This window comes from Panulirus ornatus, chromosome 16 (genome assembly GCF_036320965.1).
Source record: "Panulirus ornatus isolate Po-2019 chromosome 16, ASM3632096v1, whole genome shotgun sequence".
NCBI lineage: Eukaryota > Metazoa > Arthropoda > Malacostraca > Decapoda > Palinuridae > Panulirus > Panulirus ornatus.
This window is the reverse complement of record NC_092239.1, coordinates 6,510,941-6,527,352: the sequence shown is the minus strand read 5'-3', so window position 1 is coordinate 6,527,352 and position 16,412 is coordinate 6,510,941. Positions and strand designations below refer to the sequence as shown.

General features: G+C 47.4%; 1 protein-coding gene across 8 annotated transcripts in view; it reads right to left on the bottom strand.

The window, feature by feature from the left end:
• LOC139754093 (calcium-transporting ATPase sarcoplasmic/endoplasmic reticulum type-like) overlaps positions 1-16,412 on the bottom strand; it is an 86,699-nt gene that overhangs the window by 32,042 nt on the left and 38,245 nt on the right. For all 8 annotated transcript variants that reach the window (XM_071671167.1, XM_071671169.1, XM_071671168.1 and 5 more), the window contains exon 5: positions 3,354-3,492. In XM_071671167.1, the coding sequence (XP_071527268.1) occupies positions 3,354-3,492 (139 nt within the window). The remainder of the gene's footprint in view (positions 1-3,353; positions 3,493-16,412) is intronic.

The window sequence follows — 16,412 nt, the reverse complement described above, 5'->3', positions numbered from 1 at the left end:
CTGCCTATGGCAAACTGCTCTAAGCCTTAGCCTGTCACAACCCTTCCAGCACATCATGTATCAAGTAACCCCCTCGAAAAGTCCTTCATGAGGTATGAAACTGTGTCAATTCAGAGGATGGAATAGCTTGCTGAACTGAGAACCTAAAGGCTACATGTTGGTCTTGCAAAGGGGTGACAAAGAGAGGCAGAGCAATAATCAGTGAGTGCAGTATGCAGCTTTTCTACATAAAGAACAGGAACATCAGGAGAAGCATGGGTAATCTAAATGAGTCTTGCAATCTCCAGCTTGAGAGCAGTGAAGGCATCATCTGAAGCACCACTGTACTTGACTGGCAGTCTTCAATTCCTTGAAGATGGTGTGGAAAGGATTGATGTCCATACAGTGTGCAGTGAAGTGGAAACAAATACTGATACTCAAGAATTCTTACAGTTTTCATAGTGATGTGGGGCAAGGAAACTATGATATGGATACCACCTTTTCCACCAGTTGTGTCAGCAGCTGACAACTTGCGTCTAATGGAAATAATGGTTGGGGAACTAAATGCACAGTTGTTTTCATTCATCTGGATGAAATGGTCCCAATGCTGTGTGAAAAAATGATAAAAATGCTGCATGTGTTCCCTGGAATAGAGGCTGGTCACCAAGACATCATCAATATAGGTGTAACAGGCAAGGAGACCTCCAAGAACTTGGGCAATGAACTATTAGCATATTTAGTTTGCATTCCACGTCAATATAGGTGTAACAGGCAAGGAGACCTCCAAGAACTTGGGCAATGAACTATCAGCATATCTGGCTTGCATTCCATTGTCTAAAGGGAAGTTGGACAAGCCCACTGAGTGTGGGCATACGAGATACTCCTCATTCAAGGACCTTCAGGTACTAGAAGGATCCGCTGTTGCTCAGATATGTAATGAGATGAAAGGAGATCCTGCTTTAGGGGACAGGTCTAGTAAGAATGCTGTTCCAAGGCTTGACTATGATGCTAATAAATACTGGTTTGCAGTTTACTCATTCAATCTAACTGTACTCAGAAGAGTAAAAATAATGTTCCAAGGCACGATAATGATGCTAATAAATAATGGTTTGCATTTTACTAATTCAATCTAACTGTACTTGAAGTGTAAAAATAATGCTATGTAAAAATAACAAGGTGTTCCATGTGCTTTGCTGATAAACCTTGAATAATGAAATATACACAAGTGCTTACAGCTGATACAATCATTACCAATGGCAACAAAAACGATGATGACACAGCTTTCCATGCATCAGCCAAGCTAAAACCAGATGCAACAGAATAATGAAGAGGCTAACTATTTGCTTTGAATAATGTCACCAAACATCCTGATTTCGGTGGGACAGTCCCAATTTCTAGCCACCTGTCCTGCTGTCTCCCAAAACTTTATGATGATATGAAAACATTCCACTAGGGAGAGACAGTGAACTTAAATGTCCCACATTAAAATATTACTGCCAGTAAGCAATAATAATGCACAGAACATATGCTGTTATAATGCAAAACCTTATGTAAATATTAAAGATACAGTATCATTTTGAACTGTAGTAGCTACATCGATTATGGTAAGACGTGTTATATATACACAGGCCATTAGCTACCAACACATGGACCAAGAAATGTCAAATATTAGCATTTGTTTTATTTTGGAAGATGCTCTAAAAGTCAACTGTATCACTGACAGGCAATTCATTCACTCTATTGTCTCAATTTCTTGCACTTTGTCTTTTCCTATGCAGTTATTAGTCTACTTTTTACCAAACTGCTCATTACAATGCTTTTATTAGTAAAATAGTTACAGCTTATTTTAAAAGTCTGAAGCCCAACCCTAAAGATTCAAAAGTGATATTCAATCTGCTTGCAATTGTCTGTCAACTGATTTGTAAAGCATTATAAAAGATTCATCAATTTTTCTGTATGTACTAGCAGATTATGGCCCTGCTCACTCCTGCAGCTAATCCCAACATCGATAAACAACAAACCCCTGCTATGTCGCTACAAAGAACATTGAAATAGCATTCTTCAGAGGCATAACCACTTAACCCTTCCAGTTTTCCTCTTCATACCTCCCATAATGGTGGTGCAACTTTCCTGCTGAACAATATCATATTTTCCTAAAAATACACCATCCCAGCAGCCAACTACATTTATCTTGCCAAGGAAATAGATGAATTATTGGCATCTGCATATAGATGTTAGTTTTTGTGCATTTGGCAACTTAAAAAAACATATATCAAATTAGCAACCAGCAATTTCTATCCTATTACGGAAATGGATAAACTACTGACAACTGTGTATGCTGTCATTCAATGTCAATCTAGCAATTTCCTCAGGTCTACAGACAGATGACAGACAGCAGACTTTTTACTGTAGAGATGCTATTGGAACAGAACTGAAAGAATTTTGTTATTGTCAAGATCGAGCATAAACTACCAATAAAATAATTGTAAAAGTAGGTGGTTGGCACTGTTACCTGTTGGTGAAAGGATTCTAAAAATTGTTGTGGTCTAAAATATTTGCTTAATTAAGCCAAACTAAAGTGTATTGTACTGATCTTTTTTGAAAACATAAGTTAAAAGCCTTTAGCTTAACTTTGTGCTTAGCCAGACAACAGCTGTTGTATCACTGACAGCAGTCAATGATCTAAAATGAATTCCTAACCTAAAAAAAAAAAAAAAAAATCCCTTCTCGCACGTGCAGGAACACAGCACTTGATTCTTGTCTCAACAGGAACACTGAACTGATGCTGCTTTATTCTTAATTTCAGTTCTTTTCAATTGTCTTAAGTAAACTTATTGCGATCCTTTTTACTGCATCACATACAGATATAATCATCTAGATTTTCAGGCAAGTCTTTTACAAACACATTTCTCATGGTGTGGATGAACAGCCGGGTTGACTGTGCACCAACTGCCGCTACCAAGATTCAAACCTATGCGCTTAACCCTAGGCGTGTTCTTCTGTGATCTATGTATATATATATATATATATATATATATATATATATATATATATATATATATATATATATTTATATATATATATATATACCCCAGGAAGAATTTCAATGAGAGACCTGGTGTTACCCAGGACATTCATAAAGGCAAGGAAATTTAGACTTCTAGAGTTCTTTCTTAAGAATGTACTCCCGGTGATACACTCTTACCAAAGGTGATTTTTCTCTTAGTATAACCTCAAGCAGGAAGAGTGAAGTGACAGACAACTCTCTCTCTCTCTCTCTCTCTTGACACATATTGGATTATAGTAATGTAGGGCCATCGATGAACCAGTATCAGCATAATGAAAACTGAGGGTGTTTAGGGCGCAGGACGTACCCGAGATCTCAACGATGTCACCAGGGACGATCTCCCTGGCACGAATCTTCTGCACGCCCGCCTTGTTGGAGCGGACCACCTTGCCCATCTCGGGCTCGTACTCCTTCAGCGCTTCGATGGCAGATTCAGCATTGCGCTCCTGGGGAAATCACAAACGGCCTCATTAATCAATGTTTACAGGTCTTGCACAGTAGCCTATCAATGCACAGACGTGTTAATCTTGTACATGCCAGTAAGAAATAATGGTGTGCTGTTGTAAATATGGACATCCAAAATCATATAATCAATACATAGGATTTCATTCACAAAAGAACGTCAATTTTGCAAATAACATGGGAAATGTTTCATACTAATAACAGTGCAAGACAATTATCTATAACTGGGAATTACGGTAATTGTGGTAAATGAAAATAAACGAACCGAGTTTCCTTGACTTACATTATGAGAAGGCATTATTCAGCTCTTAGATACTACGCTGAATAATTGTCTACAAATAATATGCCATCATTTTCAGTAATTCTCGACAGAATTTCAAGATATTATTTAGTCAGACGAATGCATATGTATATACGTAAAGATAGAATGAGTTCATACTGTTTTTATTTCTTCTCAATCTCCTTGCCGTAGGATCCCTTTCTCTAGTGATCCTGCACTGCCCAGGAAGCCAGCCACGTCCAATGGGTGGGACCACAGCTCAAAAAATGCGATGGTGTCTTATGTCTGTGTGGGGCGAGTGAAGAACAACTGGAGAGTAAGTGTTTCAGTATCTACACTAGAAAAGCTACATACTGAGCATGGGGGACCTTGTGAATATGACTAATCAATGCGTTGATTTGAAAAGGACGAGTAGGCTTTTTATTTCTATTTGAAAGGTGACGGCTGGTTATAAAGTGGTTACAAAGAACCAAATGTCTGGCAGTCCTTAGGGGCAATGCTGGTGCACAAACGTTAAGTCTGGTAAGGTTGGCTGCTGGGGCTGGAAGGTTGGGAGAATACTGTTGGTTTACGAGTAGTTCACCTCAGAAATCGTGGGTGTGAGAAGTGATGGTGGACATGGAAATCCACAAAGACAAGTGACTGGCACGTTGATCAGGTCCTGTTGATGGGAGTGTGTCTGGAAGGACAAGTGGCAGGGGAATGTATTAAGGTGATGATTATGTTGTAGTAATTAGTGTAGTGGTCTTACTTCCTGGAAGATAAAATTTCAAGAGTATTACCCTTGTTTGTGATTTGTTTTGTGCAATGATAGGTGTCCATGAGCTGAGATGGTGTAGTGTGTTACGAGTCTTCTTCATCCTTGTTAGCTTAGTGTTGTGTATTTACAACAGGGAGGGTGGGAAGTGGGGCGATTCTTAGAGCAGTTTCGGTGCAAGCCCCTCCGTAGTCACTTGGGACACAGCCAGACATCCATCTAGAGAAGCAGCTTGAATTATGGGACCGGCAGCACAAAGGATTCACTCATCACCATCCCCACTTCTAAAGAGCTCCCCAACAGGAAGACTCGGCAACCGAGCATATCCCAAAGAGCTCCTACTATATATCTCAGCACCTGTGCCAGCATCATAGGAATCCTGCCTAGATCTCTCCCTACCTCATCTGACCTGACTTTCTGACCATAAACCTGAATTTCTAGTAGCATTTTGCTCCGGGCCACATCAACGTTGTACACAAGACAATAAAGCTGTCTTGTTGTTACTCGCGTTTTCATGCCCCTCTTTAAGTCTCTCACTAAGTACAAATGAAGTTTAAGACTTGTCCCAGCATCCTGAAATGTTTGGACGACCCATAATTCGGCAAAGTCGTTGCGTACAGCTCAAGGCTACGCTCGGCGCAGTAACGGGGGAAAGTGGGATCCTTTGAGGCGGTTCAGCTCTTGAGGGTGTTCTAGGCAGACACACGTAGTCTAACCTAGGCTCGTGGTAGCCTAGGAATCGTGGGAGCTGGGACTTTCTCCAATAACACTAATGGCCTTTAGTGCCGCCAATTTATATACACACTACATTCTGAAGTATCTTCGCTGAAAGTCTATGAAACCTACCATTATAAGCAGGAGCAGCCCAGGAAGGGACTACCCCCCTAACTTAGGAGCGATGTAGTAATGCCCAAAACCGTCTTACAATCATTTCCGAGTCAGCAGGTTGTAAACAGCAGCCGCTTGGGGAAATATTAGAGTCCTGACTTTGGATGTGATGCCTGGAACCTTCTGACACCATCCGTGTAGGATCCATGCAACCAGACTAGATTTAGCATTTTTTTTCTACACACAGAACGCATCTACCCTTCACTTTCTTTATCTTGTTCGCACTTTCTCAGCACGCAATTTTATCGGCTCATCGGCCACTTGACGCACGTCTAAGGCCTCACCAGCCACCGGACTCAAGGAACAAATGTATTTTGTTCGGCCACCACAATGGTGCGATATTTCATAAGCCATAATATTTGAGAGTACAAATACTTGCGGCGAGAGTGTGTGGATGAAGGAACCTTTGGATATTGGCCAAGTACAGGTATTCCTGACCGCCCTGGGCAGGGCCGCCATACTATGTAATTACCCATGAACTGGGGTTGTCGGCCGCTGCTAACTTCTACTGGGGGGTTGTCTCTTGCTTAACAATTACATTCTCATCTGTTTCCCTTACGCACAATTCGACTGACAAAAACATCCAGATCAATGGTACGTATAAGAACTAACAAGCTTATTTATATATCACATATACACACTCTCGGTCAGGCAACGGCAGACGGTGAATCATTGCCTTCCGTTCATTCCTATATGTTAAACAGCAAAACCTACCTAGAGGGCGGATGAATTCGCTAACACGCCGATGGACTTCCTGGATACAGAGGGAGCCCGGACTCAGGCATATTTACGGAGGTCTATAACCGATTCACAAAAGGGCAATCCAAAGGAACTAATGTAGTTCTACAGAGCTGAGCTGAAGACGGTTGGTACTAAGTTACGTCACTTATCCAAATCTTTCGAGGCGTAAACAAATAAACAAGAGTCGCGCAATGTACACGTGCAGCTCGGGGGGAAACTACGTCTTGAGAGCAGGAAGATTATGCTTTTCTCTAAGGCTCAATGGGTACAACAAACCTGCAGAGGCACTGTAAATAGGACCAAAATTTTAAATGTCTTTAACACGAGGAAAAAAACAACTCGTGACATCTCCCGAACGCTTAAACTCTCCAAATCGACAACAATGTTGCGTGCTGGTATTAACCCCACAAGGCGGGCGAAAATCTGTCAGATTACAAAAATGTAATGATCATTCACAGCCGCAACCAGTGTCTGCTACTAAATCCACTGGGAACAACTGGATCACTCACGAATGTAATATATGTAGCCACACGAGAGGTATCATAAATTCAGACTTGGAAATTCTTGGAAGACGCGGATACCAAACCTTGCATTCAAAAGGAGCACGACGCGTACTGGTCCCAGCTGAACTGGTCCACTTATTACCGCACCTATATTACAAGCACTATAGACCGCCCACCGGAGAAATTCAAGAACCCAGTGGAAAAATAAGCACTCAGTAGATCTGAGCTGCGGGACCGTGGCCTCAAAACAGCCTGAATTGTAAGAAAAGCAACGACGGAGTTTGGTTGCGGACCTGGCTATGGGGACTGAACAAGGCTTGTGTGCGAACGTAAATTACCGACGAGGCTTCGGTATGGACGCAAGTTATATGTATAGTACAACATTCCATAATTTACGGTGTTTAATGTTACTTCTTACGTATTACACGTGTGTCACGTGTGGGTAGGACGGTGCTCCCACAGTTTCCCCTCAAACAGCACAAAAATTTATCGCAATTATACATTTCTATGGGAATTATGTGATTCTCTCACGCCAGGGATAATCATCTTGTGAAATCATAACAAAATATCAACTGCAGTTCTAAAAGTTCCGTTCCAAAATGCAGATTTATTGGAGAGACATTTACCTCATGAAAAGCTTCGTCTCGAACGCAACGGTATGATGCAATGACCTTTGAACTGATCCTTCAACATCGTAACGTCGAGTTGAAGGGTCGTAACCTTACGCTCAAAGACCGCAACGTAACGTCCTCAAGGATGTGGCATCATTGTTGTAAAGGCGCTCGGGCTGACAACGGTGTGTGTGTGTGTGTGTGTGTGTGTGTGAGCAGCCTTCCGCCAGGCTCCTGGTAACAAAAGGTGCAACTCCCGGAGCCGTGGCTCAGCCAGCACACACACACACACACACAAGCGCACCTGGTCAAGATGTGGTATGTTGGGCTCTTGTGATAAAGGGGAGCCTCCAGGCCAAGCGGCCGCCACCGCAACACACACACACACACACACAAGCGTACGGCCCATCAACAACCCAGTACTAGCCTCCCCACTGCATGTGTTACCCCGCTCCTCCCTCATTACGTAATACCAAGACTCCAAGGATACAGCCATCATACCGCCTTCACATCGTATGGCGGTTACCGCTCCGCCTGTCATATACGATGCTGAATGAACAAGACCCCCATCCCTCTCCTCAGCTTTTTAAGTGAGACGAGACGGCGCGTCTGTGGCTAAGTAAGGTTACGCACAAATCTCGCAGCGGCCAGTTATCGGCGTAGCCTAGCCGCGTGATACATGGCGTGAGGACCGCTGCGACTGTGGCCCGCACGAACCAATACTGGACTTTTCAGCCAAGTGTTCTAACCCCGCCAACATCATTAGAGTGTCTGCCTTCAGCGGTGCATTTTGTCTCAAGAGATGTTTTGTTTGTCCTTCACACTAAACGTGCTAAGAATACGGGCGAACTGCGACGAACTCATGGGCACTTTTACATTATTCACCAGGTGTGCGTCAGGTTTGTCTCTTCCTATTATCTGTTCGCTGACCCCTCTTCCCTTCCCCAGATATTACTGGGCCATTTTTCCATCGCCACGTTTCCCACCTAACTCTTCCAGCACTTATATTGCTTTCTGCCTCAGTAGGTACGAATATCTTCACACAATGACGCTTTCCATCCACACTGGAACATCCCAACTCCTAAGGAAGAAAACGACTTCTAAAAGACACTACGAAATTTTTGTTGCCCATGATTTCAAGCCAATGTGCATGTGCTACGCTAAAGACAAGCACAAGTAACGAAACCTATTCACGGGAAGTGTGAGATGAGGAGAGTGTCATCATTAACTTCTGGCGTGAGGAGGGAGAGAGGACGAGAGGACACCGTCGGTAATGAGGGGAGAGGGAGAGGTGAGGTAGGTGGGAGGCCGGTCCTGCCTTCTGTACCATGGGTGGTGATAAAGCAGGGAACCTTCCGCCCCCCCACCTCACTGGTTGACGAGACACCCAAGTTGGCCTGACGGCGGGAGGGGAGGGAGGAGGAGGAAGAGGATACTGGAACAAGACGATACCTCGAGGGTGTGTAGGCGGAGGGCATGGGGGAAGCAACCAGAATATCACCAAGTACTCAGAATTACCAGCCTCTGGGAATCTTTTCCTGGGACGTCAAAATTACGCGTCCCTGCCATTAAAAGAAATACGCTCTCTCTCTCTCTCTCTCTCTCTCTCTCTCTCTCTCTCTCTCTCTCTCTCTCTCTCTCTCTCTCTCTCTCTCTCTCGATTCATTTACCTCACTGTTGCTATACTGAAAAACGACAAATTTTAAGAATAAGAAGCAATCTCGTCCACTGACGTAACGGCTGCCTGGAACCCCTTTGGTGTGCATCATACTTTACGCTTTTATCGCCATCGGCAACTACTTTTCACGGGTGAACGGCTTACTGGAAAAAAAAAAAATACGTTAGCAGCGACACTGTGAGGGCGAACATACTACCTCGCTTTCCGGCAGACACAGACATTAGCAGTCTGTCTCATCAGCGTCCGTCGGGCATGATTGCTACATTCCCACTGTCCCTCTGTACACATTCCCTCCCTGTTCCCAGTATAGAGCTGCCGTATACCCCGGTAATACACTACATCACCAGCCATCCTACAGGTCGGTCATCACTCCCACAATGACCCGGACCTGTAATGACCCGCACTGTTGCCAGATCTGATGGGAGGCGACCACGACCCCTCTGGTGGACACTCACACCTGCTGAACTCGCAGACACTGCCTACAGCAGAAGGTTTGAGAGAGACAGAGAGTAGGTGGCACCGCCAGACACACGAACACTCACTTATCAATGACCATACTGAAGACAACACCCCCAGAGAATGCCATCATCATGGTGAGGGCTACACTCACCGCGTACCCCATGATCATGTTGCAAGTGCGACAGGTAACACCAGACTCTACCACCAATACCAGAACTTGTAGAAGAAAGAACTCCCGAAAGTGATCTCTGAGCACACCCCAACCGGATCGCGTCGGACATACGAGCCAGCGAGCTCCGCTGGTTGGTGCAAGACTGGGCTGCCAAGGGTCCATAGATACCGGCCCGAGAAACAAGATTCATGAGGGGCCACCATTTGCATCCCATCATATCCAAGAGTTAGACAGCGCTGGCATATGCAGGGTGCAAGAGACGCCAGCTGATCACCACTGGAAAGTGGATGTGAACAACGACTAAATCATATGAAAGACAGTAGGGCAGACGCAGTGAAGTATGGAGAGGTAAAGAGGGACGGAGGAAGGGGGAAGTGTGTCTGACGAGGGACCAGAGACATTGAAGAAAGGGGTGAGTGAGTGTGTGGGGGGGAGGCAAGCACCGGCCAGGAGACACAAGTCTGGTCCAGTGGGTATGACTACCCAGCGCGAGGCGGCTAGTTCAGCCGCACCAGCCCCAGGTAAGACACCTCATAACCTGTCAGTCTGGATCACCACCAGTCGTACATCTCATCACTGCCACGCACCCACACACACTGACCATCCATGCGTCAGCATGGGCCTGCTTGGCATTGGGTCCACATGGGTTCGAATCCTTGCCGCAGCAGTCGGCCCACAGCCAACCCAGGAGTACATTCACCCATCGGGAATGGTCGACATATGGGTATCTTATTCTTCATCTGAGACTAAAAGAAACAGATCAACATCAGGAAGTACTTTTCATTAACGAAGACACTTCATGTCAGCGAGCCACGCTGATGAGCAAGCGAGAGGTAATCCAGAACTATGCCAAGTGGGTTCTCATCCTGCTGGCTGAGGTCCCAGCACTCCTGGAACGACAGTTCCGAGAATGCGACATCCAGCAGTATGAAGGATGAGCCAGGGGGAAGGGTCACAAGAGGGCTGTACACAGCTGGGACGGAAGAGCGGGCTGGAAAAGTGACAGGTGGAAAAGAAGGAAGAGGAGAAAGGGCCAAGAATGATGGGGGTCGAAGTATACAAGTGGTGGATATTACGATCGAGCAAAATACATACACATGACCTACGTCACCAGTGGGCCTGAGCAGCCCACACAAACGTCACTTACACCGAGTCTTCCACGTCATCGTCAAATAGGGAACGCACAAGTGCCCTTCAAGCTAGGATGATCACATGAGACCAGCAGCAGCCTGGCGGTGAGGATGAGGCATGGCGAGGAGCGCCTCCAACGTGGGAACAATACCCACAGTCTGCCATTTACAGACCGATCATAACTGGTCATGTAAGGGGCTCGGCTGGGCGGCCCTACTCATTGTAGGAGAAGACTTTAACATCCAACTGGTCTATGGGGGCCTAACAATCCACGCCAGCATTACCTATCCTCCCCCACAGGCACCAAAGCACCAGCGTGACCCCATACACCTCCTCTCCTCGCCTCACCGGCCTGGCGTAGCTAGCTACAGCCGCTGCAACACACAAGACACCAGCACCACCATCGCCACCACTGAAATCAATTACCACAGCGACCCATACGCGGCACACCGCCTATACGGGCGAGGCACCAGCCACCCAACGTTAGCTAGCGTTAGCCACCCAACGTTGGCTAGCGTTAGCCACTATGTTCTGTGTCTTATGTGAACATCCACCTTGAGCGGCAACTATCACTGATTTTATTTTACATGTCAGCTTCCAGCCTGCGTGCCCCCCATTTCTATGTTTATAAGTGGAGGGCCACCTGCCCACAGCTGAGCCACCTGCTCGCCCCACCCTCAGCAAAACATCTCGGTAAAAACTAGTAAAGAGAACGAGGCACATCACTCCTACTGAAGGGTAAACAATATGCTGACACTGCCCAAACAGCCCCGTGAACATGACGGTGCGATCTATGAGCATTGTGGTAGGATCCACGAACATGACGTTACGATCCATGAAACATGACGGTGCGATCCGTGAAACATGACGGTACGATCTATGAAACGTGACGGTACGATCTATGAAACATGACAGTGCGATCCAGGAACATGACGGCACGATCCATGAAACATGACGGTGCGATCCGTGAACATGACGGTGCGATCCATGAAACATGACGGTGCGATCCGTGAAACATGACGGTACGATCCATGAAACATGACGGTGCGATCCGTGAACATAACGGTGCGATCCATGTGTAAGACGATAAAATCCATGGAACATAATGGTAGGATCGTTAGGGATGACGCCTCTGATCTTCGATCGGCATTCATATCCTCGGGGTCAAGGGTCGTTATCAAGGCACTCAAGGATCGTGCAACGTCTTGTCTTCTTCCTCTTGGGGTCTAGGGCGGATCTTGCGCGCCATACTGCCAGGGATGATACGAGACGACTGCACCGCTGCAGGGAACATGGAGAGTGGGGGAGGGTCAAGGTGGGGGAGAGAGAATATACCTTTTGCACACAGGTCTACTAAACAGTTCAAAGAGTAACACAACACCTGGAGGAGCGAGCACAAGCATCAGGGTTCATACAAGTGGAGCAGGAGGGGTTAGGAAATCTATGACAGCAGAAGTGCCGAGCCAACCAGCCTGAGTACTTAATCTGACCCATTACTGTATGCAAGGTCTGTGCTGTGGATGACGGGAGCGTTCCTCCGTCGTCGTCCTCAGTGCTTCCCGACGTGAAGACGAAACACCGGTGCCCTTGAGTTCGAACCGATGACCACGACGGTATAATCCGTAGAAATGATGTCCCCACCACATGACCCGACCTCTCGTGTGTCATATTAGAAGTTTAGGCCACCTAGTCCAAGGCTCGTATCGCCCTGCTCACTATGTTAAATGCTCCTAACGTAGGAGTAATGCTACGAGGAAATGTGCTCAGCGTGGTGGTATACAGAGCAAGGGCAGTGCGCGCCAGACTGTGAGGAAGATGACAACAATAAGTGGAGAATCTCGGTGGCACAGTGCCTGAGTCACAACAAAAGCGGCACCCGGAGCGGCGGCAGGTGGCACAGCCGGGGTTGGGAGGGTGGAGCGGCGGCGGTGTGGGGTTCCCTGCCGCCAAATACGGCCTCCGACAGGCTGGCTGGTCCCCACCGTTCTTCTCCACACCCTCAAGCCTCCAGCCCCCAGCCCGTACACCCGCCCCCCACCACGCCCCCTCTGTCCGTATACCCGCCTCTCACCACGCCCCCTCCGCCCGTACACCTCGCCTCCCACCACGCTCCCTCAGCCCGTATACCCACCTCTCACCACGCCCCCCTCCGCCCGTATACCCGCCCCTCAACATGTCCTCTTCACCTGCACCCCTGCCTCTCACCACGCCCCCTTCATCCGTAACACCCGCCACTCACCATGCCCCCTCCACCTGTACACTCATCCTCATCCCTCACTACCTCCTCACAACAGCACCAGGCCACTGTACGTAAACTCGTGTCGTGGTCCGCGTCGCTGACCAGCACTCGACCCACTGGCCCCACCCGGGTTCGAATCCCCGGGCGAGGCAATCGGCTGACAACCAATAACCAAAAAGCGTATATCAAAAGACGCGCATCCCCCTGGTTATGGCTTTGTACCTCCCCTCAAGGGAGGAAGTCACCTGGGCCTGACTTCCGAACCAGGCTTCCCACACTCAACCAGACGTCGGACTTTGTATACCAAACCTGTGATATATACACACACTTCAACAACATCCATTACCTAGGCCTTGGAGTGTTTTGTAGAAGAAAAAAAAACATTCATTACCATTTTAAGGTATAGAAGTATGTATTCAATGTCTGTGGTACGAGTGTGGGTCATACTCAATCCCCCAGTCAGGAGGATAGTGTGTGAACAAGCGGGGTGTGGCCTCACAGTTCACACAGACGTACCATCTTGATCTATAAGCCAAGACGTCCAAATATTATTTAGGTGTAAACTCTGTGTGTAGTAAAAGTGGCAGAGGTTTTGTTCACCATCCATTCACCATGCCACACGAAACGGTGCTCATTTGCACTCAGTGGTGGTGGTGGTGCTGGTGATATGACTACACCAAACGACCTCTGACCCCCTGATATAAATGACATGATAAGCTGCCAAATCTTGTACATAACAACTGTAGCATAAATGTGATCCACATCCATTACCTCAGTCTTCAGATATTATTGTGATCGTAACCTCTGATCCCGTACAGTACACAAGGTCTTGTCAACTTAACCTTTGACCCCGACCTCGTAATAATTTAATCAGGGGCAGGGTTTTCTAATGCAGTAGGCGTGGTACAAATGTCATTGAAAGTTAATGAGCCAGCCACGATACAGAATGTACACGGGATTTCAGTATCATTTTAGAATACAAGACTTTCTGACCTTCACATCTGACTCCCCATGGCTTTGACGATTCCATTACGCGAAGAGCTTTGTATGCTGTGTATCTGAGTTTAAATCTGCTTTATATACACCCACCCAGTCACGGGATATTAAGTACGTAAGCGCTGAGTAAAATACGAAACTTACCCCATTGACCTTTGACCCCTGACACCGGAAAACCTTATCTATACAGGGTTTCGTAAGCAGTGTGTGTGGTGCAAAACTGGTCGTATGCCCAATCACCAGTCATGAATCACCCACATAAACACGTACTTAGTAGCATCTTAATTCACTTGACCTCTGACCCTCGACCTCAAAAAAAACCATACGGAAGGGCAGAACCTTTTTTGACAGAAGTTGTGGTACAAGGCTGCTCCAAATCCAATCAGCCTATCACAGGCAGCGCGGACAGGGAAAAGGAGCGAGCCAATTTGTACACCGAAGCTTTTTACACAGACGGCCATACCAAGGAAGAGCACAACCCGAAAGCATGGGGCCCGTCCAACACAAGAGGATCCTTAAGCAGTACAATGGAGAGGAAGACATTCAAGAGAACGTTTAGGGAACCACCACCCCAAAACAAAATTAAAATCCCATCCTCCGATGAACGATGTTTGACATTTCCCCGAGTGTCTTACAAATAAACAAAGATGGTAAATAAACGATATTCAGCAAGGACGACCAAGAGGAACAGACATGAACATCATCGCCATCACTGGGGCGACGCAAGATTCGTTTTCTATATAGCACAACACAGCCTGACGAGTTTTCTAACAGAGCTAACTCAAGGGGGAAGCCTAACATAGCCAAAACGAGGTAGGAGGAGCAGCAGCAGGTGGGGGGGCACCCTTTATGAACCACATAAATCTGGAATAGAAGGCTAGGCTAGAGAGCGAGGTACGTACACACCGTTGCCAACACTCTCCCACAAAACACCCGACTCCATGCGTCCCACACTTAACTAACCTCGGCAAAAGGTTAAGCGACGCCCCCGTAAAAAAAAAATCACTTCGATAAACAGTGTAAACAACGGAGGATTGTTGATTGTGTTTACCTGGTTACATGTTTTGAGTAGGGGAAGAGGCTGGGGTTGTTGTTGAGGGGAGGTGAGGGGCTAGAGGGGGGTGTGTGTGTTAAGGGTGAGGGTGAGACTGGTAGGAGAGGGGAGCCAAAGGCAGCCTCCGTAAATAACCGCGGCGACATTCCAACCACGGAGCCTCCGACCTGTGCCCTGGCCGCACCTCATCTACTGGAGGGCTGTGTTCGCCCAGCACGGTGCCTCCGACCTGTGCCCTGGCCGCACCTCATCTACTGGAGGGCTGTGTTCGCCCAGCACGGTGCCTCCGACCTGTGCCCTGGCCGCACATCATCTACTGGAGGGCTGTGTTCGCCCAGCACGGTGCCTCCGACCTGTGCCCTGGCCGCACCTCATCTACTGGAGGGCTGTGTTCGCCCAGCACGGTGCCTCCGACCTGTGCCCTGGCCGCACCTCATCTACTGGAGGGCTGTGTTCGCCCAGCACGGTGCCTCCGACCTGTGCCCTGGCCGCACCTCCTCTACTGGAGGGCTGTGTTCGCCCAGCACGGTGCCTCCGACCTGTGCCCTGGCCGCACCTCATCTACTGGAGGGCTGTGTTCGCCCAGCACGGTGCCTCCGACCTGTGCCCTGGCCGCACATCATCTACGGGAGGGCTGTGTTCGCCCAGCACGGTGCCTCCGACCTGTGCCCTGGCCGCACCTCCTCTACTGGAGGGTTGTGTTCGCCCAGCACGGTGCCTCCGACCTGTGCCCTGGCCACACCTCATCTACCTCGGGCCTTTTCTTTCACTGGGTGGTTTAGGAGGGGAAAAAAAAGGAGAGAAGTGGTTGGACATGCGATGGTACAGCTCAGAAAACAGAAGGTTAGGGAGTGTACAAATGTATGGTGTAGGTTTTTACTGAAGTGTGTATGTGTGTGTGTGTGCGTGTGTGTGTGTGTGGTGAGTGTGTGTGTGTGTGTGTGTGCAATGTTGTTCACTGGTTTTAGGAGAACACTGGCTAGGTTAAGCCAAGAACTGCTCGCTGTGTAGATCGGTGAATGACTAGGCTAAGCATGTACCAAGATGGTTTTATCTTAAAACCTTGTTCTTCGTTATTTTCAACATTGGGATATTCTTTTTTTTTTTTTCCTTCCTTTCATTTGTGACGAAATCGTGGAGCCTTAATTTCTTTTACCCTCTTTAGCTGCCTCATGCGTGAGATGGAGGCGAGATGTGTGGCCACTAAAGGATTGATTTTTCGATTTCTGCCGCACGAGCGGATGATACACCGGGCGGGCACTCCTGCCCATACTGTGGGCGGTGGCGCAAAGGAGCAAGTCAGAGTGGGTGTACTTTTTGCCTCCTCCGGGAGGTGCCAGAATATATATATTCAGGTTAGCCAGGCCTGATTTACCCTTTGCCATCATTCTGTTA